Consider the following 25,294-nt stretch of genomic DNA (forward strand, 5'->3'; position numbering starts at 1 on the left):
ACATATCTGATTACTGCTCAGATGTTTGAGTAGCTCCCCCAGCAAAAGGTATGAAAGCAAAAAATTATTTTACACCTGACGCAAAGCTCTCAGTAGTAGTGAAGCAGTCCACATTTTCTGTGCAAACTGAGGAAACTTTATCAAAGGAAAAAGTGGTGAATGCTTTGCTATTGCTAAGCAGCCAAGATTCTCTTGTCTGTAAAGAAATTGTTGCTGAAGAGGCACGTTCTCCTATTTTTGTTTGATTAATTTGCTGTCACTTCTTTTACATCATTTGTCTGCAGATACTAGTGGGCAGTAATTATAGGATGATGACAGTGGAAGAGTGAGTTGCTTTTTCTCAAGCAGAGATAATCTGAGCTTAGATTTTAAGGATTTGATTTTAAGTGTTAAGAAGCGAATGCTGTATATAATCACTAAAAAACGTGGCTTGGGATAATGATGAAGCTATCAATTTCAGGCTGCAATTCTATATGGATTATTTCATTAGCTTCAATGAGGCTAGTGAAGATAATGCCTGAGTAAATATGGTTAGGATTCATTTGTTAAGCTCAAATTCACAGCCTGTCATCAAATGTCACCATTGAAGCTGCCATGTGCAAGTGGGTTGTACAATGCAGTTTTGATTGTCATGGCTTAACAATAGCCTAGAAAGAAAAACTGGCTCATTGGGGGGGGGGGGGAAATTGCAAGTAGTTACATTAAGTTAATTCTAGTCTTGTAAAGTTCTATAATTTGTCAATGTTGGGATTCTTGTTTACATATCATAAGGAAGCAGTAGATGTATACTGCAGCATAATTACACCTACTACTTGGGACTTTATAGTGTTAAAAATCTGCTGAAAATTCTAGTACTCCATGGATACAAGCCTCATTAAAATCCATTGTATTTGCAGGAGTCTTGTTTTAATAACAGGCACATGTGTTATAGCACATTGGAGGGCAGGAAATACATCCAATAATTACCGGAAAATGCTGGCCTCTGATCATTGTAGCTTATAGCAAGAAAGCAGAATTTTCAAGCTCAGTGGAAAGATTATGGACTGGGGGTATCTCAGCAGCTTTCCCACTGGTGAACAAGAGGCACAAGGTTGCCTTTGATCACAAAAAATACACTGGATCATGGGACCTGTGTGAACAGATAGGAACTCACAGGCTGGGGCAGGTGATACACTGTATTCTTGGGGCTTGGGGGGGCAACAGTGGGAGGGCTTCTAGTGTCCTGGCCCCACTGATGGACCTCCTGATGGCTCCTAGTATTTTTGGCCACTGCGTGACAGAGTGTTGGACTAGATGGGCCATTGGCTTGATCCAAAATTGACTTCTCTTGTGTTCTTATGTTCTTAACAAGGTGATGTGGTATGGGGTGTAGTAAGTCACACAATTGGTCATGATTTCTTCTGTGTGCGATTTGTGATTAAGGCTTATTTCTGAAACCCTGTTCTCATCTGATTATTATGTGTATTTACTCATAAGGTAGTCCATTTTCTGGTTCACATTTTAGCTTTCATTTGTAGGTATCGTCATAACTTGGCAATGCATAGCAATGCCAGAGACCACATTTGTGTAGTTGATAGTAATTAAAACACAATGTTCTATCACTTCTGACCTGTTTGGGTTGCAGTTAGTATTTGATCATTTAGGCAAAGTACAGTTTGGGAAAATAGTGTCATTGTTATAGATGTACCTGCAGGGCTTTTTTTGTTCTTTACATCAGTGGTTTATTCTTAGCATGTATAACTAAGATCAATATATTTATGTGTGCAGATTATTTTCTTTAAAAAAACAATTCTTTAGGTAATTTTAATCAGCTAAATAGCTGATGATTTTTGTCTAGTTGCCAGTGAGGCTGGGCTTTCTCACTTCCTACTTCACAAACATAATGTGTGCTTCTTTATACTACTGCCCAATATCAAAATGTTTTTAAAAACATTTTTTTTAAAAAAAAAAATTTAAACATTTTTTTAAAAGGGAAAAGCAGTCTGTGGATATTGGGGAGCGGGAGGCAACTGCTTTCCTCCCTGTGCCAGTAATATTGCATCTCAGCAGAAGGTGCAGATGGATAGCATTTTGATACCCTCAGTCTCCTCATATTAAATGGTTTCTGTTTTTTTCTAAATGCTTGTAGAACTAGAATACCTAGGATATACTCACAGTGGATGGAAATTAATTATGAAACATCTGCATATTTGTTTTCTGATTTTATATTTCCCACTGATTTTATTAATGGCTGAACAGTTTTCATAAACACCTCCAGAGTTGTCTGAATGTTGGTTCTTCTTGTGTCTGTGTTGAAATACAGTATTTTGACTACAGCATTTTATTGTGCTTCTTGCTTGGGGTATCTTGAAATCTCATGATAAAAATGAACATGCCAATATAATTTAGGCCCCGTTCACACGAGGTGATTTGGCCCGGGAACGGGACAGTTTGGGGCCGGATCAAACCGGCGCGATCACACCACAACATCTGGGAAGCATCTTGCTTCCGTGGCCGAACTGTCCCTTTCCCGGGAAAATGCGCCTCAAACTGAACCACCTACCTCGGTGGTTCAAATGGATGAGGCGCCTCTTCCCGGGCGTCTGATCGCCGGCGCGTCTTTGCGCCGGCACAACCCCGGCCCGGATCCGAACTGCGCATGCTCCGACATGCGCAGTTCGGCCGGCCCCCGGTTAGGGCCGTCTTTTCTCCCCGGCGTTTGATCGCGCCGGGGAGAAAAGGCGGCTCGGCCGGGGATCCGTGGGATCCCACCGAGCCGTGTCAACGTTGGCGCGGCTTTTAAAAGCCGCGCCTCAAGAGGCTTTTCCCCTGCCGTGTGGCAGGGGCCTTAGATAGTCTAGTTCAAGATGTAAAGTTATTCAGAGCCAAAATGGTGGTGGTTTTCCTAGGAAAAGACAGAACTTTTCCATATTACAAGACTGATAGAACATAACGGAGGCTGCAGTCCTATCTATGTCTTGCTAAGCACAGTGAGACTTACTTGTGAATAAAGATGCCTTGGATTTTGCTTTGTTTTACATCTTATTTCATCTACAAGATGTATGCTAAAAAATTATGAAACTATGTAAGTGTCCATAAGTTATTTTCCTTTGTTCATTTTGTGTTGCTTTTGAAGCCTGGCAGACTTCCCTACAAAAAAAGGAATATTTTTTGAGCAGCTAGTGAAGTGTGAGATCTATTTGAGAAAGAAATGGAGCAGGCATGCCAGGATCAGACAGATTCTAGAAGGTAAAGTGTTCCATTGGTAGAGAGCAGTAAGGGAGAAATGGAGCTCCAAAGGAATGGAAGACATACTTGGGGAGGAAGATAGTGGCCAAGTGACTGGTGCATGGCCACGATTGCCATGTGTAGGATGAGTGACTGACATTCATTCTCCTCTGCCTTCCCTGACCTTTGCCATTTTTGTTCTATTTCACATAGGAAGCTTCTGTATATTTAGGTGAGCTTGTTTCCTTTGGCTTGCAAGATTTTTTTCTTTCTTTTGTGGTTCTAAACATTTGGCTTAGAACTATTGCACTGCTTCTCTGTGGTAATAATCTTTGTTGTTGTTGTTGTTCAGTCGCACAGTCGAGTCTGACTCTTCGTGACCCCATGGGTCACATTATGCCAGGCCCTCCTGTCCTCCATTTAAATTTCAGGATGGCACTGAAGGCCTTGCCATGGAAAGAGGGATGAAACTATGATAAATGCTGTGGATTATCCTTTTGGGAAGGAGTAGCTCACTAGTATACAGATATGGTTCTCCTGCACTTTCCACTTAATTCAACAGTAGTTAAAATAATAAAGTTTCTCCCCTGTGCAGTCATACTGATAAGTGCAGGAAGCAGCTGTAATGTGCCACATAGAATACAATTTCCCCAGTTTGGAAATGTCAATAGGTTTTAGATTTGTGTATTAAAATGTATGCAATATCTGGTCATATTCAACTAATTAGATTTCAAAACTTTTCAGAAGGCATACGGATGTATACTTTTAATCTTCAGCAGTAGCACTTAAATTGTTTTTAACTAAACTACAATCTGGCCTCTGACTCCATCATTGTTCACTTCATATAAAATGATGGCAGCCAAGGGCCTGTTGGGACTGATACCGTAGGAAGTTATGGAAATTTACACTCTTAATAATTCAAGGAAGGGTTTTGGTAAAGGGGAAAGAAAGTATCCTATGTGTCTGTTGCTACTTTAGAGTAACATACTTCCTCCTTTGTTGTGTTGGCACCAATTTAGCTGTGTCTGGTCTTGTTAGAAATTATGAAACCAGACATTTATGAGTTTTCCAAGCCATTTAAATTTCCTCTAGACAATCACCTTATTTATCTGCGGCACTGAACACGCATACTGTGATGACAGCTGTAATGACTATTTACATCAAATTTCAGAACAGCTACAGTATGAAGGAGCCATAGTTTATTTTCATTTGGAGAATAATCTGCAATGAAATCAGCAGTGTGTTTTCTTATCCCAGCCTTTGACATCTTTAATGCTTTTTACCTAACCTGTCACCATGAACTTCAACTTGTAGCAATCCTCAGTCAGTACAGAAGAACTTGGTGGAATTCTACTTTTGTTTCTCATGAAGCTTCTTCTGTCAGTAGAACAAGCCCTTGTAGAAATACTGTTCCTTAAAGCTGAATGTGTTTTCATTGGTTTATGTGTATGTAGGATTACACAGATAGCTTGCGAAGTAGTGGTAGTTGTACAGGCTTTTGAATACAGTGGATTCTTAATTGAGATGCACTGAAGCAAAAAAGACTTTTATCTAAGAGTGCAAGCCATTGTATTTTGTTAGACATTGCAATATCTACTGCAGTTTATGAGCATAATATCTCAGTATTAGCAAACTCAAATTAGCTAGGCTCAGGTGTGTAGTGAAGGCTAAACTTACACACTAATGCTGTTTTGAAGCTATAAACTTACAGAGCAGTGACTGCTAAAATTTTGGATTTCAGACTCGCTTGGTAAAATGAGAACATGATTTCTCATGATTGCAGCATGACTGAATGTCTAGAAATAGTGAAATACTTGGATTAGTTAAAGTAAGCAATCAGATGAAAATCACTTTTTTCTTATATCACAGCTAGATGAGCTAAATGTTCTTACGTAGCTATGGTCTTCCAAACACTTTATTCAAAATTATATAGGTATAAGAACATTCTTAGAGGGGAAGTTTAGCTTTATGGTCCAGATGCCAAACACACCCTACTTTTAAAATGTAGTTTTATAGCCACTTTTATGGCCATAGTTAGCTTGGCTGCTACTCAGTGGATGTAAGGGAGCTGCATTAGTATTTGTATTGTACCCTGGCCATCTGAGCCAGCATACGCTTGTGAGTTCTTGGGAAGAGGTGAATGATAGCTCTTTGTGAATTGTAATAGCAGCCATAAAAAAAAGAGCCTGTGCTGCTATGTGTGTTTTAGTAGTACAGCTTCTAATATGAAAACGTGGAAACCTGAGCCTTTCAGGTTGTGCGTACTTTATTGTATTATAAATGTAGCCATTATGGTTGCTTTTAAAAGACAGTAGTTAAACTTTAGAGGAATTGCCATATTAAACTTGCAGTGAAAATGAGTATTGTGGCACCTTAAAAACTTGCATGTGTGTGCTCACAGATAACCACAAGCAGTGTTCCCTCTAAGCTGAGCTTAGTGTGAGCTAGCTCACAGTTTTTTAGCCTGCAGCTCACAGATTTTTGTCTTAGCTCAGGAAGGATAGCTCCAGAGCAAACTAATGTATGCAGTAGCCAGATCTCTCACTCACAACTTTAATGCCATTAGCTCACAAAGTAGTATTTTTGCTTACAAGACTGCACAGCTTAGAGGGAGCATTGACCACAAGCATTACAAATATAAACCAAGAGATGGGGGGGAGGGGGTTATACACTGCTACAAAATGAGACCAAAAGACCTAGCAGTGCAAGAAGTGGAATACAGATAAAAATGAGATCTCGTGATTGCATGAACACATTAAACCACGTCTACTCTTGCCTGTCAGCAGCTCTCTGGGGTCTTGGGTCCAAGTCTTTTGCATTGCTTGCTATGTGATCTTTTTAATTGGAGTTGACAGGTTTTGAACCTGAGACCTTCTACATTGCAAAACTACTGAGCCTGATCCCCACGTCAGAGCTACAGACAAAAGAGCAAAAGATCCAATCTGAATAGGTGGGACCTATTACCAAATGATGATCAACTGGTAAAGCGACATGAAAACAGTTACTTTTTGTAATGAGTTATTCTGTGGTCCTGTTGAGCTTAGACTACATGTTGCTGATGGATGGATGGATGGGGTAGAGCATATATATATATATAACTAGTAAACTTCTTGCTTTTTCAGGTGTTCAAGATGAATCTAGAAAAGCTCAGCAAACCTGAACTACTGACACTATTCAGCATTCTTGAAGGGGAACTAGAAGCCCGAGATCTTGTCATAGAAGCCTTAAAGGTATGCTGTACTGGTACAGAGCTGAAATGCTGCAGTGCTGCTTTAGGTGCTTCCCTTCATTTTTGTCTGAAGATAAAGTTAAGCAGTAATGATTTTAGTGGTGTTGCAGTTTGGATTTTGCACTAGGTGTTTATATTTTCACATTCTTTGTCAAAAGTTGACTCCAGGTATGAACAGTTCTGTGGTTGAACATCTTGGATGTTACAAATGTAAGATAAATATAAGGTTATCATATCTCAGTTGGAGTTGTACTCTATCAGAGAAGAGTGATGGGACTTGAACTTCTTGTTCTAGCAGTCATGTTTCAACAAGTTTCTGTAAAGAAATCCTGAGGAACAGCAATCGTACTGCTTTCAGTAAGCTGGAATGGTGATAGAGATTCTTCTTCTGGGTTCCTAACTAAATTTTTGTCAGTCCGTGAAAGTTACCATGTTTACCCTGTGCAATTTTTGGCTATGGTTAGGATATGTATGTGCATGGGTTGGTCTACTACTTTTTGGGGAAAGAACACTAACCATTTCATGTGATATTAATCCACTCCTCCAGGGTTTGCCAGACTCCAGGTGAGGCCTGGAGATCTTCTGGAGTTACAACTGATTTCCAGACTACAGCGATCAGTTGTCCTGGAGTAAAGGGCTGCTTTGGAGGGTAGACTGAATGGCACTATATCTTGCTGAGGTTCTGTCCTCCCTCCCCAGGTACCACTCCAAATCTCCTTGAATTTCCCCAGCTGGAATCAGCAGCCTTTCCCCTCCTAGCCGCCACCTTTTGCATGTTCTGTGCTGCAATGTAGTCAGTGCTGACTTGGTGTGTGTGTGTTCACATAACCACCCAAAGAATAAACAAGAACAAAAAGCCGTAAAACTTATATTCAGGCTAGTTTGAGTGCAAAGATGAATAACAAGGTATAGTTGGTTCTGTGCCATGGACTATATTTTGGCATCATGTAAACTGTAACTTGATTAAACTCTGGTTTAGTGATGTCTAAATGGGGGTTAGCAAACTAGCTTGTTGCTGGGATGCTAAATTGAAATTATAAACTATTGCTTGTAGCTGTCTTTAACTGTGGTTTGCATTGATGGCAGAATGCAGAAATCTCAGTTTGTTCTGTAGTGCTGTGCATCTTAACCTCCTCTCTTCAGAGAGGGAGGTACAGACTAACAGAAGACCTTGCTGTTCCAGCTGCATTCAGCTACTGATGGTGCTTTTTCAGGACACTCCTTCCTTCCGCATCTCTCCACAGACACCCCGCCTCCAACCAGTGATGAGTCACTAAGCAGGAATGTGCTTCAGAGACTTCAGCCTCTCCTGAGGGGAAACGTAAAAGGCAGCAAAATAGTAGGGGAAGGGCTGCTGTGAAAGGTTGATTTTTGAGTTTAAAATGCCAGAAATCAATTGAAATAGCTAGAGCTAGACTTTGGAAGGGATGCTGAAGATCCTTAGCCAATAACAAAGGAGGAAATTTAGCTTGCCCTAGGTATCTTTCTTTAAATATTTATTATATCCTACCATTCTTGTGGGTCAAGATGTCTTACAAATCCTAGTTAAAACCATACAAAGTAACTCCCCCCCCCCGCACATGCCTGCTGTGTTTACTCCATTAAAAGCCCAGGCAAATAAATTGGGCTTGGAGCATCTCTTGAATATTTCTAAACATTTCTGTGGCCCTCTCAGAGAGCCTATTCTACAAAAATAGATTTACAATGCAAAAGGGAAGGGGTGCTCTCTGTTTGATATCAGGTGGGCTACTTTAAGTGTTGGGAGTAGCCAGTAGGTGTCAGCCTAAGACCCATACAGAGATGTATGGATGGAGACAGTCTTTTAAATATGCAAGTCATAGGCTGCAAAGGGCTTTAAAGCACCTTGAACTCAACTTGGAAACAAACTGACAGCCCACATGGCTGCCTTAGGAGAGTGGAAAGATGTTCCCGTATTCTAGCCCCTAATAGTAATTGTGCTACCACACTCTGAATCACATATTGAGTCAGTACAGTAAACAAAATGAGATATTCAATAAATGCATTAGGATATTAGAAGACTAGAAGCCACCAGAAAGAACAGGAGCATAGCGTAAGTGTTAATATAACATATTAGGAGGTACAGAAATTAACATAATAGGATCCTTTTTACAATATGCTTGGGAGGAAAGCGATGGCGAACCTAAACAGCATGGTAAAAAGTAGAGACATCACCATGCCAACAAAAGTCTGCATGGTCAAAGCAATGGTATTCCCAGTAGTCATGTATGGCTGTGAGAGTTGGACTATAAGGAAGGCCGGGCGCCGAAGAATAGATTCTTTTGAACTATGGTGCTGGAGAAGACTCTTGAGAGTCCCTTGGACTGCAAGAAGATCAAATCAGTCAATCCTAAAAGAAATCAACCCTGACTGTTCCCTGGGAGGCCAGATAATGAAACTGAAGCTCAGATACTTTGGCCACCAAATGAGAAGGGAGCACTCACTGGAGAAGACCCTGATGCTGGGAAAGATTGAAGGTCAAAGAAGACGGGGACGGCAAAGGATGAGATGGATGAGAGGCTTGAATGCTCAATATCAGCACCTTAAATTGGGTCCAGAACTGTGAGATGCCATTGAGTGTCACCCAATATTGCTGCTTGGTTCCTAGGCCTCTGGCCTATGGTGTGATAGAAGGTTCCATCTTGTCCCTCATGATTTTTAGCATCTGTGTGAAGCTGCTGGGAGAGGCTGTCCACAGATTTTGAGCTAAGTTGCCAGCAGTATGCAGACAATATATCCCTTTCCCTTTCGGAATTGTCTTCTAAAGAATTTTAGGGAAGTTACATTTTGTGTGGGCATACGTGTAAGGCAGGTGCCACATAATTTGTGGCACTGACTGATGCAAAACGTATCTGTTTGTCCCCTGTTTTGGTTATCTGCAGACTGTTATTTTAGAACTGGGAGCAGACTTTAATTTCTGGGCTTTAATGGGTTTGAGAGCCAGTTTGGTGTAGTGGCTAAGTGCGCAGAGTCTAATCTGGGAGAACCGGGTTTGATTCTCCACTCCTCCACTCCTCCACTTGCACCTGCTGATGTAACCTTAGGTCAGTCACAAGCTCTGGCACAGCTGTCCTTGAAAAAGAGCAGTTTGTGTCAGAGTTCTCTCAGCCCCACCCACCTCACAGGGTGTCTGTTGTGGGGAGGGGAAGGGAAAGGAGTTTGTAAGCCACTCTGAGACTCCAAGTGAAGGGTGGGATATAAATCCAATCTCTTCTTCTTATTATTATTCTGTAGTAAAGTTAGACTTATCCAGTTGTGTTGAAACATCTTGGGTCTTAAAATTTCAATAATCCTACATCAAATGTTTAAATATTGTTGGGAATTAAGAATAGTAGCTATTCATATACCTGTGTTAAATTGTGTGCTTTCTGTTGAATTGTATTTTTAATATAGAATATGCTTGCACATTCAGAGCAGAGCTTTCAAAATTTGCAGTATTTCACGTCACAAATTTTTGTCTTCCCTCAAGCTCTGTGTGAAGGTGACGGTAACATCTTTCATCTTTTGTATTGACACAGCCCTTTTAAAAGAGAGATGTCCAGATTGTACCTTTCTTTGATCTCTGTGATCCAAATGGTTATCCTTTGCCATTTGAGGATCTGCTAGACAATGTAGTCCATGTTAGCATCTTATTAATAGCCATATGTTTTGTTTCTGCTGAACTAGTGAAGTAGACACAAATGTACTTAGTTAATTTTTTGTATATAAAACTAATAGAGCAGGATATCTTTACTGTATCTGAACTTACTGCATGGTTGTAATAATAAATACTTAAGTACTGTCAAGTCACAGCTGACCTATGGAGACCTCTCAGGGATTTTCAAGGCAAGAGATGAGCAGAGCCTTGCCTTCCTCTTACATAGCAACCCTGGTCTACCATCCAAATATTAACCATTGCTGGCTCTGCTTACCTTCCAAGCTACTCTGTGTTATTCAGGCTGCTACTGCATAGTTAGCCTAAATAAACCTTTTCTTTTGATATACTGGTAATTGCCTGCTTTTTAGCTTTTGTTATACAGAACATCATTCAGTTCTGGAGCTGCTGTGGATTAAAGATAAAAGGTTCAGTCATTTATCATGTTTCTAGCTGGTAGATTAATGAAATGAAGTAATCCTTATTCTTCTCAACCCCCTTGTTATGGCCTCTGTCTGTATTTATTTTCAAACATCTGTCTCTAGGGAAACAACTAGGAATAAGGAAATTCCAAGATTGCACAGTAAGCTATTTAAGAACAGTAAGCTGTTCAAGAACATAAAATGAGCCCTGCTGGACTAGACCAATGGTCCATCTAATCCAGCATCCTGTCTCACACAATGGCCAACCAGTTCCACCGGAGGGCCAAGGCCTTCCCCTGGTGTTGCCGCATAGCTCTGGAATTCAGAGGTTTAGAACCTCCTCTGAATAGGAGGTTCCCCTCAGTCACCAAGGGTAGTAGTCATTGATAGACCTATTCTCCATGAATCTATCTAATCCCCTTTTAAAGCTGTTTGTTCCTGTGGCCATCACTACACCCTCTGGCAGTAAATCCCACATTTTAATCACTCTCTTTGCAAAGTAGTATTTCCTTTTGTCCATCTTAAACCCATCATCTTATTTAAAGAAGATGCCACTTTCTGTCTCCTGAAAGATACATTTCAGCACCAGTGAAAGTTGCTTGAGAATTGTGTGGTTCAATAGTACAGTGGAGCCAGCTATTTAAATGGCTTGCTAGTATGATAACAGAGCAGGAAAAATAGACACACAGCTGCACTTCTTTGTATTGAAATTATTGATACTTAAGCATTCTTTGTGTTTCAGCTGATCCAAGGGATGAGTTGTAGATCAAAGGAGATATTCATGCAAGAAATATAAAATAGCTTGTGGGAAATATTTTTTCCCAAGGAAGCCTCTAAATTCTCAGAGAACTTTAAAGCTGTGTGTCTTACTATTTCAGGTCTTACTGTTCCAGCTTTGCACTTTTGACATCTCCCTGTGTCCGCTACTGCAACACACTGCTCCTGAATCTATATGCCATGCTTCCACCACACCCTTGTTGGAGCTGGAAATGAATACTTACCGTGTTTCCCCGAAAATAAGACACTATCTTATATTTATTTTTTCTCAAGAAGACACACTAGGGCTTATACCACAAATGCATAGAAATCCTGCTAGGGCTTATTTTTGGGGTAGGTCTTATTTTCGGGGAAACAGGGTAATACTACAGTCTATGCAATCAATGGGTTTTGACTGGAGTAACTCTGCATAGGATTGTGCTGTGAAGCAGTCAACCCCACCCTGGCTCCATTGAAGCAAACAAAAGCAACTGATCTAGTCAATTGTCTGTCTCTGTCTACAGAGTTAGAGCAAATTTCACCAGCACTGCAGCTTTGTTAATGAAATACAGTTTTAAAGCATTTATTACTTTGTTTTGGCGTTTCCCAATAGTTCATCTTCACTTCTTCTCAGCATTATTTCCCTCCCAGATATTCCCTCTTCTTTAGTTTGCCTTTGACACATCTGTATCAACAGTCAAGTGTGTCCCCAGCCACAAAGGGTGCATTTCTGATTGGCCCAGAAGCTGTTAATTTCATTCACGCATTTGGCTGAACCCCTTTTTAATGCCAAAGCAAGGAGAACCTCTGTCACTGAGTGACCGTCTTCTTTATTCTCCTTAAAATGTTTCCCTTGCTCGAAAACTAGTCAACTCTAACTCTAGGGAGCGGTGCTAATCTCCATTTCCAAGCCAAAGAGCCAGCGCTGTCCGAAGACATTTCTGTGGTCGTGGCTGGCATGACTAAACGCCTTACCTTGCAATAAAATGGTTTTGATATAAACTGAGTTTGAGATCGGCCCTTTGACTGGTTAGTAACATCTCGGTAGGTCTGGTACAGGGGTGGGCTGATATGAATGCTGTGCAGTCTAGTTGAGTTCAGTTTGCACAGGCGGAATGTATAATGTTATATTTTATCGTAGTTCTTATCTGCCTTGAGTCCCAGTGAGAAAGACAGACTATATATGGTAATGAAAATAACAATAGTTTGTATGTGCTAGTTGTGCAGAAGGTTTGTGCCCATGTGCAGCCATCCTGTATGATCAGTACTGTGGCTGAGTTGGAGAGTTCAGTTTGCAGCCTAGCACAAATGTTGTGATCCACTTCTCAGAACTGTATGACTTCATTCAGTGGCTTATCCATGGCCTGCTTTGCAGGATACTATGTAGCCTTTCCTCTCATCTGTTTCCTGCCATTTCAGAGGATGAGGATTAATACATTGAGTTATGTGATACGTTCTGTTAATGTGAGCCCCGTGACACTAAGTTTTTCCTTGTTTCTGCAACGAGAGAAGACTGGAGTAGTTTTTTAAAAGTGGAAATATCAGGTCTACGAGCCAATTTATGCAATTCCACAGAGTTCAGTAGCTTTGTAGTGACTGTACAATGACTATGCAATGAGCTCTGATTCCCAGTGATTCAGGGGCATTGCAGGTATGTTAGACAAAGCTGGCTGGTTCAGAAGAAACCTGTTCAGAGAGGTTCTCTAAAATGTAAGGTGGTGCAAGCTGTTGGGAGGACTGGAAGAAATCGAAGCCTTTCTAGAAGCACCAAAATTATGTGTGGGTGGTAGGTTTGTGCATATTTGCTGTGTTCACACAGGGTGATTGATTTGGTTTTGAATTTGAATGTTGTAAGACAGACACCAGAAGGTTTTATTCATGGTCTATAACCAGAACATAAATCAGACAATAAAATGCCTCATTGGGGCAATACAACAAAAACTCATTCACAATACAATTTAAGAAATGGTACCTACCTACCACACGTAATATTTGTGAAACACCAGTGATTTTTTCTTATTTGATCAAGGGTATTCATGGGTTTTCAGATTGCCAAAGTGAGTCTCCTCAAAGAAATAGGTTTCATTTTGGAGGAATAATCACATTGTTTTGCCAGTTTTGCTGAGGGGTTTATTAAAAGCACTGACTGCCTTGAGGCAGTGTGGGCTTACAGTGAAGCAGGTCAGAAATCAAACTTTAAAGAAGAAAGCTGCTTGTTTTTCCAATTTGGGGCTAACAGTAAGGAAAGAATTATTTATCCTATCAAGAGGAATTTAATCACCCTCTTGATCCAGGAGAATATTGCTATGTGATGAGTGATTTGTGGAAACGGGGGGGGGGGAGGGGGGGGGGGGGGAGAGAGAACTGGACGACAGCTATGTTTAGTGTTTGAGCCCAACACAGATGGTCTAGTATCTTAACAGGCTACTAAATCAAAACTTGTATAAAGCTTTAAAAGAACAGTCTAATCCTTTGTCTTCTCAAATGTGCTTACATCTCAAGGTCTGTGTCCTGTTTTTCTCCCTCACCAGGCTATAAAGATTTGTTTCAATAATATAGACTGTTGTCTTGTATAAATCACTACAGCATTCTACAGTGCTTCAGGAAGAAACTCATTATCTTCATGTGTGGATTTTCAGTTCTATGATATGCAGCTTGTTTTTTTTAAAAAAAATTATGGCAGCCTAGGAATCAAATGTCTTCTAAGCACTACATTTAGTATTAAAAACAACTGATAGTTCAATTATTTGGTTTTTAGCGGTAATGTAGAATGTCATGTCAGGAAGTCATAATTTAAATTGTTCAGTACGGCATCTCTGTGTTTGTGTGCATGCCACCCCCCCTATAGTTTGTAACTTGTATCATGTGTTTACAATAGCAAGTGTTTCTACTGTTAATTTTGATGCTTTTTTAAGTAGTATGTCAAAAGGGGATTTAGGTAGTAATTGATAGCCTTTCCTTACTCTGGGTGATAGTGTTGTAATTCTGTTTGGCAGTGTTGCCATCCAGTTTGTATATTTTTTTTATGGTCAATGATGTACTCATCTGAACTCTCAACACAAATTTTGGACTAGCTAATTATATCTCTTTGGTGTGTAATGACTATGCTAATAAGGCTTTGAGGAGATGGGGTGAGAGTGCGTTAGTCCTGTATATTTCATATAGTGCACAGAGCATATGATAAATATATTCTTGTAACCTTGCAACTAAGCTCATAAATGTTAGTAGCCTGCCTGCTAACCTTTCACAGATCAGCACTGTGAAAGAGAAACAAAGAACAAATCTTTTCTGATATGCTGGGGTTGACCTGTCTAGTCTGCTGGTAGCAATTCTTACTGCCCAGGAGAATGGCCATTGAATTAAGAGTCTGTATTGGTGGTGGTACGTAGTGTTTTGAGTATATGAAGTTTAAACAGATTACACACTTGGATTTCATAGGCTCCTTAAAAACAATGTAGTTTATAAGCATTTTGGGCAGAGGTTTTGGAAATCTAATGTTTGCCTAAATTATTTCCATCTCTGAACAATTTCTGGCAAGTACTAATTCGTTCTGTGCTACCTCTTAGCACGTTTTAGCAAGCAAAGAAACTCCTGGAACAATACATTTTAGATTGTCTGGGGGATGTTGTTTAACATGATCAGTAAAGTGACTGCTTTAATGACTATTGCTTAAAATTAAAATATTTATCGATGCTTAAAGGAGTACTGTACTTAATTTGGTATAGCTTAAATGTGTTTATGTTTGTAAGGGTCCCCAGATGTATGGTGCACAGCAGACTTTTAATCCAACTACACTCTAGAAAAGATTACACTGTCAGGAAAACTGTTCCTTTAAAAAAATCTTCTCCCCTGAGAGGAGGACATCTTGCTGGGTGTTTCCCCACCCCATCCTCAGGGAGGCAGGAACCAAAACTTCCTGTCCTCTTGTTGGGATACGCACCCTAGCTGAGTTTAGTTCTGCCTTGTTAGGGAGAGAAGCACTTTGCTAGCACTCGTGCTTTATTTGGATACTTACTCTTTCTCTTTCTCCTAAAAATCTTACTACCTTTTCCATTGCCTATACTTCTCCTCCCCCTTTCTGCCTCTTCTCTTCCTCCTCCATCTGCTCCCCCCTGACACCCCAACTGGGGCATGCCTGAGAGGGAAGACTGGGATGGCTTCTTTAGTGAGGACAAGTCTGGAAAAGCTAACTTGCTGGTTCAGAGATCCCACAGCCAAGCCAAAGACATGTCCTCGGCTCCCACGGCTGCGGCGAGCTCCTCCACAGCAAAGAAATTTTGCATGCAAAAACAACCCCGCTCTCCGGGCTTGGAGCACATTGCGGGCGCCATCTTGGATCAGGCGGCCAAGTGCAAAACTCTAGATGAGGGAGTTGGAGGCTGCGGGGTGGCTGTCGCTGCTTCCATAAGCAATGACTATGACAAGAACGAATCTCTTGAGATCCCGAATGCCCAGGATCTGCCTGATCGCAGGGACGAGATACCTACAAAGGATCTACTCGCGAGTAGTCCTAACAGCGGAGGCAATGCATTATTAACACCGGAGGTAATTAAATTCTTTAAAGAAACTGTGAGGGAAGAACTTGCCAGCCTGCATAGGGGTTCCCATTCGGAGTATAGGTGCCCCCCAATGCCCTTCCCAGCTAGGGGCCTCACAGGGAGGACTGTTTTGAGAGCCCAGAAGAAGACAGACCCAGATGGCCTACTAAGGCGGCTAGAAAGACCCATTACTGTTCCCTGAGAACAGACCCCCAATGGGACATGTCCCAAGAGGAGGATAGTGAGATTGTGAAACAGGAGGAGGGAGAGTTCTTTTCAGACGAGGAGGAGATGGAGGTTCCAGAACTCTCCATGAGATTTTTCAAACATGAGGATTATTCGTATTTACTTAAGAAAACAATGTCTGCACTAGAATTAATCCCTAAGCCCAAAGCTGATGGCACACCTGAAGCTGACTCAGCGGATGGTTCCAGACCCAGGGGCAGCAAGGACTATTTTTGCAGAGCCCCTGGTTTTGAAAAAGTTTTTCCCTTCCTCGAGTTCCTGGAAAAATAACTAGTCAAAGAATGGGCCAAGCCCATGGCTAACAAGAGCTGCCTGGCTAATATTAGGAAATTATACGCGTTGCCTAATTTCACTGATAAGTTCTTACAGGTCTCCCTGGTGGACGCCCCAGTTACAGCACTCCAGACTTCGGGACTGCTATCCGAAGATGGCGAAGACATGGTAAGAGACAGCCTAGACAGGAAAGCTGAGTTTGCCTTACGCAAAGCCCATGAGGCCATGGTTCTGGCCATTAAGGCAACTGCTACAGCTACAGTGGTGGCCAGGGCTTCCATTGCCTAGTCTAAAAAGATGTCCCAGCTGATCTCTGACTCTAACAAGCGTTTGGCCGAGGTAGCAAACAGGCTTCTCCAGGCCGCTTCTTTTTCCGCAGATGCCACACTCGATGCCATGATCTTCTCATCTCGGGCACTGGCCTCCACAGTGGCGGCAAGACGGATCTTATGGCTTAGGGCCTGGCAAGCGGATCTACACGCCAAGGGCATTGTTGCGGCGTATCCTTTCCAGGGGGACCATCTATGCACCGATGCCCTAGACAGAATTCTTGTAGAGACAAAAGACAAGAAGACAATGCCGCGTTCGCTTGGCAGAACCGACAGGAGGGGTTCCGCTAATTTTTTCTTTCGCGGTTTTCGATCCTCATACAGATTGAACAGAAATGGAAGACACCCTTCATGGGGAACTTCCAGTCAGGCCTTCAGACGCAACCCCTTCCATAACAGATCAAGCAGGTCAGTTTTCCCCAGGGACGATAAGTCAGGGAGGGGCAACAAGGCCCCCAATGCATGACTATGCAGCTGCACCAGTGGGGGGGCCGACTGCTTCTATTCCACCAGACTTGGGCCGAGTCCAAAGCAGACGCCTGGTCCCAGGAGGTCACAGAGAAGGGATATTCCATCAAATTCCTAAATATCACTCCCAACTGTCTTGTTCTCTCTCCTCTGATAAAGGATCATCTCAAACTACAAAGGACCACAGATGTGGTGCAAAATCTCTCAAGCATCCTCGCCATCGAACCTGTTCCACCTCACCAAAGGGGGCAAGGTGTCTATTCCATCTTTTTCACTGTGCCCAAGAGGAACGGAAGTTGGAGGGCCATTTTGGACTTAAAGTTCTTGAACAATTTTGTACGACTGAGATGCTTCCGCATGGAAACTCTTCGCTCAATAGCAGAGGCCCTCCAACCAGGATAATTCTTGACGTCAATTGATCTTCAGAAGGCATATCTTCACATTCCAATCATAGAAGGTCACCACCGTTTTCTAAGATTTTGTGTTCAGGGTCAACACTGGCAGTTCAGGGCCCTACCACTTGGCCTTTCCACTGCTCCCAGAGTTTTTTCCAAGATATTGATCCACCCTATAGTTTTACTGAGAGAACAAGGGGTACATGTCCACCCATACCTCAACGACCTCCTGATCCGCTCAACATCTCAGTCCAAGTCTGTCTGGGATACAGCTGCTCCCCTACAGTGCCTCCGGTTGCACCGCTTCCTGATGAACCTCCAAAAGAGTCACCTAGTTCCTACTCAGACCATAGAGCACCTGGGAGTTCTCCTAAATATGTCACAGAACAAAATGTTTCTTCCAAGACCAAAGGCAGAATCGAACTGCAGTCTCTGCAGACAGATCGCTCGAAGCAGAAGGTCCTCCCTCATGACTCTGGCCAGACTAATGGGCCTCTTCATCTCCTGCATAGACACGGTCCCCTGGGCTCGCCTCCACTCAAGACCGTTACAAAAATAAAATTACTATTATTAGTATTAGCAAAGGATTAATGCAAGGCTAAACATACTTGGCTGTTATATAATATACTTACAATTTTAATCCATTTGGCAAACACTGTAGTCATATCTCATATTAACATTAATCAAATCCATTACTGTGATGCAAGTTTCACCTATACAGCAGTCACTGCCTCCCTGATGGCATGAGCTTTACTGGCCTGGTCTCGGGTTCTAATTGCAGACTTGCCCAAGATGAGTAGAAAGGTGGCTGTACGTAGGAAAGAGCCACAGAGTTTATGACTGACTCAAGTGTTAACTCCATGATCTTTTCCTCTAGAGCAGTGGCCTCTGAAATGCTCATACAGTGCTACTTATGGCTTTGTAGTTGTTGTGGGAGGGGAGAACTAAATCACTAAAACTACCTTTGCAACACCCCTTACACTGATAAAAAATTATCTGGGGAGAAATTTGAAGATATTTTTTGACACCAAGGACAAAAAATAAAGTCACACTCTTCTTGTATTAAAAGGAGGACAAGTACTTCAGGAGCTCTTCCTTTCAATCTTATCAAATGTTACTGCATTTTAGAAGGGGTCGTCCTGGTACAGAGACTAGGGAAACTTGAGGCACAGCATAGGCAGTGCCAAACACAACCAATTCAACAGTCCTGTCTTTAAAGGCAATAAATCCAGCGGCAAAAAGACCCTGTGACACAAGGCCAAAAACCTAATTAACCATCACCACAGACTCAAGCCTGTTCGGTTGGGGATCCCACTGCAGCCTAGACCACAAGGATTCATTCAGTATAAATCTTCTGGAGCTCAGAGCCATTCAGCTAATGCTCCTTCACTTCCAGGACCAGCTGCTGCACAGTAGTGTAAGAATCTTCACCACTATCACACTAGCCAATGTGTGCATGGACAAGAAAGGAGGAACAAGATCCAGCATGCTCCAGGTGGAATCACCAAGGTTGTGTTATTGGGCGAAGGAGTGGATCCTCAACCTGAGGGTAGACCACATCAGGGAGGTGGATAACCTGGAAGGTTGTGCTATTAGCAGAGGAATGGATCCTCAACCTGAGGGCAGACCACATCAGGGAGGTGGATAACCTGGAAGGTTGTGTTATTGAGCAGAGGAATGGATCCTCAACCTGAGGGCAGACCATATCAGGGAGGTGGATAACCTGGAAGCAGATTGGCTCAGGAGACAGCAGGTAATACCCAAAAAATGGCACCCACTCTCTCGGGTATTTAGACAAGTCCACAGCCATCTGTGTTATCCATTAGTCAACCTCTTCGCCTTTCAGCAGAACACAGAGAGCCCCAGCTTCTTCAGCAGCCTCTATTGCCAGGAAGTTGAACAGATGGATGTCCTTGCCTTTCCTTGGCTTGAAAGGCTTTGTGTATGCCTTCCTCCCCCCATTTCCAACCATCCCCAAGGTGCTCAAAATGATAATTCAGGAGGAGTGAGGGATGATCTGTGTTACACACCATTGTCCAAGGTGCCCCTGGTTCTCGACTCTGGTAGAACTTTCTCTTCAACCTCCTTGGCCTCTACAGTTGGGGAAAGATCTTCTGTCTCAGGGCCCCATATATCCTCCAGACCCAGGGCTTCTCTGATTAGTTATATGGATATTAAGCAATCCTTATATATGCTTTCTGAGTCTGAGGCCTTTTTAAAAATAAAATCTAGTTTGTTGGGATCAGAACTACCAACTCTTTATAGCCTGGCTAGCAGAACCTGTTCTCCCTTAAATCTGGGGATTGTTCCTAATGCAAATCTTCCGGCAGTGTACCTCTATCAACTCATAGCTCCAAATTTGCATAGAGCCATATCCTTGGCTAGATTTAATGTTCTTCCTTCAGCTATCTTATCTAGCAGATTCCAAGGAATTCCCTATCCTAGCAGGTGCTGTCCTTGTAGGAAGGACTGTGTTGAGACTGTTGCCCATGTCCTCCTCCAGTGCCCTCTCTATTTGACATCCCGTCGGGATCTTCTATATCCCGCATTAGGCCAATTTTTAGAGACCCCTGATGATTTTTAGCTCCTTTTCTTGCTCGATAATCCAGATACAGAAATAACTGAAATAGTAACAAAGTTTCTCTGCAGTGCCATGGTCCTATGGCCTGATAAGTGATATTATGAATTAGGTTTTATTATGATGTTACTCTGTGATGTTACGCTACAATTTTAATTTTACTCTGCATGATTTTGTATTTAGATTACTGTAACTTATTTTTATATGCCAACAAAAGGCTTTGGATGGATGGATGGATATTAAGTGGAAGACTACAGTGGCATGGTTTTTCCATAGTGATCATTAGGTAATGTTGCCACCCAGAAGAACTTTTGACATGTCGATTTATAACTGTACTTGGGCAGCAACAAGAGAAAGAGCAACAAGGCCACTTAGGCATACTCTTCTTCCTACAGAACAGCCTTTTCCAAGGTTTGTGGCACAGTACTCTGGGAAGATAGGTGGCTGCACTTGACTCCATCCTTCAGACCATTGGGAAAGTCTGTCTCTCCAGGGTACCCCTTCCATTTAAGAGAATTCTCAAAGGAGCATCTATTTCCTGTCCTTGTACAATTCATCACTTTCCATCATGGAAACTATGGCGCTCTTAGCCTTAACTAGACAACCTCCATTTCAACCATTAAGAGTAGAGTCTCAGGTTTCTGAACTTTAAAATCTTATTCCTGGTGCCCATTACGTCAGCCAGAATGGTCTCTGAAGTCAACTCACTCCCCATTTGTCAAGGCTAATGTGTACTCCACAGTGACAAAATGTTCTTGCATACAGACCAGACTTTCATTCCAAAGGTTAATACCTCTTTTCATCGGAGTCAGAAGATGTCTTTCCCATCCTCTTGCCCTGGTCCTTCTTACCCACAGGAAAGTCACCCAACTATTGACATGTTGCCCATAAGTACAAGATAGCAGGAACCTTCATGGTAAGTAACCGATATTTCATTTGATTCATAGTTCAAAACAGTAGTGATTGTCCCATAAAAATACTTGTGACTTATGTAGGAGGAGATCTGAACACAGTTCAGAGTGAAATAACTTCCCCCCCCCCACTGATTCAAGTAAGCCCACTGTAAGGTGGCTTAGTCACAGTTCTTTCTGAACAAATAACTTTGTTCTACTAAGATTTAGTTGGTAGTCAAAACACAATCATACCATACTCAAGTTTATTTCGAAATGGCACTGTAAACTCAGTCAGGGGAAAAAACAACAACCCCCTAATGGTTCTGTGGTGTTCTTGAGCTAGTTAAGAATAGACTTTGGCGAGAGAGATTGTCACATGAGAATTATTTTGCTGCTTTTGTATGAAGTAATCTGCACAATTAATGTTTCTGTATTTGAGTCCTTACAAAGATGAAAATATGATGGATCAACAATCTCCAGACTGGAATTAAATTTACTAAACAATAGTGAAACTGCACTACTATTTCATGTAGTATTTTTGTGGACTGAAATTGGGCAAGCATTATTTTACTCCTTAAATTTCCTGGGGTATTTTTCCACTCTCAAATTACAGAAAACATTCATGAAATCCTTTGTTGTTCTGTAGTGAGTAATTCTGAATGAGAATCAGTGTATTCATCCTACAGCAAGCAAATGATGCTCTCTTTGGTTCAGGACATGTGATTCATTTGGTAAACTGGGACAGTTTTGTATGTGGAAAGCTTTTATGTGAAGTGAACAAGAGGAGAGATTCTATAATAGATTTCCCAGGGTAGTCATGGGATTAAAGAATTTCCATTGGTTTTCAAGCTGAGGCTGCATCATGTACTGCTGTTCAGTAAATACAGTACTGACTGGCAGTATGTACCTGCTGCAAGTGCATGGGCACTGTAAATGTGTGAATCAGCCCTGAGCTGGGGTAACAAAGATGGTGTTCTAATTGACTTAAATTCAACATGGTTTAAGTTACAATTGAGCATATAATTAGTCTGTGTTTCTTAAATTGAAAGTATTTTTGAGGGAATACATTACGAGGACTGTGTGTCTGCCTCAAGGAGTCAGATATGTGCCTGGTATTCTGTGGTGTGAACTCTGTTCCATGATGCACATGGGTCTGATATGGATCAGACCATGGCCATACAGGGAGAAAGGACTTAAGCCTCCCCCCCTGGACCATTTTCCCCCAGATGAAATGGCCCCAGGGAGCCTCTGTTTATTTCCTTGAGAACGTTTACATGAAACAAAGAGGAAAATAGCAACTCATGGGGCCACTTTAGGTTAGACAAGTGGGGTGGGGATGCTTAAGCCTGTTCTCCTCTATGGTCCCAATTCTAAATCAGGCCCGGGGAGTTGAGGTTCCCAGCATGGCACTCCTGGCACACAATCTGTTGAGTCCACATGTCTACCACATGGACCTCATAATGTAAAAATAGGACCACCTTCATAATGTGAAAATCGGACCTCAGTCAAAGATACCATTGTGTCGATAGCAGCCTCTGTTTTTCATCACTGTATTATCTTGTAGTAATTACAGGAATGAGGGTCTTTTGCACTCCAATGTTTTAAAAAATAAAATTCTGCTGGAGTTATGTCCATACATGGTAACATTAATTATAAAACTATTAAAATCACCCCCCCCCCAATCTACATCATTAAAACAATTTCAAAAGAGTTTAAAACACAGAGTTGAAATACATACAGAACACTGAAAATAGATACAAAACATAGAAACATTGGTTAGGAAGGAGGTATCATTGAGGGAATGCCAAATGAAGCAAAAAGCAGAAGATGGCAGCAGAAGGGGACAGACAAAGCTCCCTGGGGAGAGAGTTCCAGAGCTTGGGTGCCAAGCCAAGAAGGTCCTCTCCTGGGTTGCTGTTGTCCTAATCTCAGGCGGTGTGGGCACCAAAGTTGACCATAATGGCCAGGTGGGTTTGTAAGGGTATATGTGTCCCAAATCATAAATGATGTGGACTAGATTTTTCCTACTTAACTGCTATAGTTGTAGTCTTTTCTGAAGAAGAACATGTGTTGCAAGCTCATGCACCATCCACCCAGTAGTATATGTGACAAGTGCTTAAGTATCAGGCCAATTTCACTGTATTTAATGTGTGGAGGCTGGCCGCATATAAGAAGAATCAGAGAATGGACTTGGTAGAAGGTAGAAATTTATGTAATTCGCATAGAAATTGATTCAGTAATTAAATAATTTGGCAATATATGGTTGTTAAATCATTCAAGTTTATTGGTAAAATAGAGATCTTTTGAATGAGAGTCTCATTGCCATTTAACTGGGCATTTGACTGATCAAATGTTACTGAATGGTCACGAGTTTTAAAAAGCTGCTTTTATCCTGAAGAGCAACACAGATACACTTCTTCTTCTTCTTCTTTTAGGAGGTGCTATTGTCACAAGAAAAGGGAAAGGTTTCAGTTTTGTTTTTGTGTGTGTGTGGGTATTCTGTTTGTAATAATTGTTTGGATACACTATATTTTTAATATGCTAGTTATGATAATTTCATGCCGAGTAAAAATGTCCATTGTCATATTTTATGTTCCTAAAGTAACAGAATGACTTTCAATCTGGAAAAGAAAAAGAAGTGCTAATATGGCATTTTTTTTTCAATTTTTCCAGAAAAAAACTGGGTTTTTTTCAGAGCTTCAAAATTTCCGGAAATTTTACATCTCTAACCAGAGCAGAGTAAAGCGATACCATCACTTCATGTGATCTGGACACTATATGTCTGTTGATGCAGCCCAAAATCACATTTGCCTTTTTTAGTACCGTATATTCTGTGCAAATACATCTGTCTATGTATTTTAATCTGTAGACAGTATTGTCAACAATGGAAAAGGAAGTAATTCTATAAATATAGCAACTGTTGGATCTTGATATATTTATCACTCATCGTAAGCAAACACAGTGTATGCATTAGTTGAAAGGCTTCCTTTTGTATTATGGTTACTTTTGGCTGTAATTAAAATGCCACAGACCTGCTTTTTGAAGTTGGATTTCCCTTTCCTGAAAAGTGTTTCCTGTTAGGGAAATGTGAAGACGCAAGTGTATAATTGCAGTTACGTGTTCACAATTGCAGTTAGTGGAATTCATAGAGAGAAGAGAGGCTAGTTGCCAGTCTGTAGTTTGTTTTGTGGCCTGTAATAAGGCATTAATATGAATAGTACCTAGTACCATATTATGTTATGTTCAGCTGGCATGTGTCCCTGTTCATTGGGGTCTGTCATGCCTAGCCACCTAATGGTTACATGGTAAGCAAGAGAAACACACAACCCCCCCAAACATTCCTGATGTTAAAGCCCTATATCTCTTAACTTATCTCTTGATTTAAGTTAAGTAGTAGTTCCATGTAAAAAAAGTGTATATATCGTTGGTGAACTACATAACTACACTGAATATGGTACATCAGTGTAGCTCAACAGCCCCCAAGTCCACAAACTTGATGTCCAACTCAATACAACAATGAGAACCATCAGCAGAAGTATTAAACCCACTCTGACCTATTGGCCACCCATGTTGTGCCACATCGCTCTCCCACATCTCTGAAGACAAGATGCTCTTCTTCGTGCATATAAAAAGATTGTTGAAATCAGAGAATTGCCCATCCACAAAGACATGGCTGACACAGGCCTATCCAGATTAAGATCCCGACACCCAGCAATAAGATCTGCACGAATCCTGCCATCACAAAATTTAGATCTAGGGCATGAATGGTTTCAAATATGGATACAGTCAGTTCCACCCAACATCCATAACCTGATAAAACACCAACGAGAGGCCCGCAGGATTTGACTTGCCACGCAAAGTATGGAAAACCGCTAATAGAATATGAATAGGCTTTGGCAGTTGTGCACACCTGTTGTTTAAATGGCGCAAAATAGCAGGACCCGAATACGATTGTGGTGCCGCCCGCTGAACTATTTTCCATCTGTCACAGGAATATGAGCATCATACTTTCCAGGGAGATGTGACAGAGCTCTTTGAGCCAGTTTGGTGTAGTGGTTAAGTGGACGGACTCTAATCTGGGAGAACTGGGTTTGATTCCCCACACCTCCACTTGCACCTGGCTGGATGACCTTGGGCAAGCCATAGTTTCTGGCACAGCTGTTCTTGAAAAAAGAGCAGTCTCTGTCAAGAGCTCTCTCAGCCCCACCTACCTCACAGGGTGTCTGTTGTGGGGAAGAGGAAAGGGAAGGAGTTTGTAAGCTGCTCTGAGACACCTTTGGGTAGTGAAGGGTGGGGTATAAATCCAAT

General features: G+C 41.6%; 1 protein-coding gene across 1 annotated transcript in view; it reads left to right on the forward strand.

The window, feature by feature from the left end:
* CTTNBP2NL (CTTNBP2 N-terminal like) overlaps nucleotides 1-25,294 on the forward strand; it is a 40,819-nt gene that overhangs the window by 7,167 nt on the left and 8,358 nt on the right. The window contains exon 2 of the mRNA XM_015411070.1: nucleotides 6,330-6,437. Coding sequence (XP_015266556.1) covers nucleotides 6,339-6,437 — 99 coding nt within the window. The 5' untranslated portion in view covers nucleotides 6,330-6,338. The remainder of the gene's footprint in view (nucleotides 1-6,329; nucleotides 6,438-25,294) is intronic.

Source organism: Gekko japonicus, unplaced genomic scaffold (assembly GCF_001447785.1).
Source record: "Gekko japonicus isolate JY-2015 unplaced genomic scaffold, Gekko_japonicus_V1.1 scaffold610, whole genome shotgun sequence".
NCBI classification, from domain to species: domain Eukaryota; kingdom Metazoa; phylum Chordata; class Lepidosauria; order Squamata; family Gekkonidae; genus Gekko; species Gekko japonicus.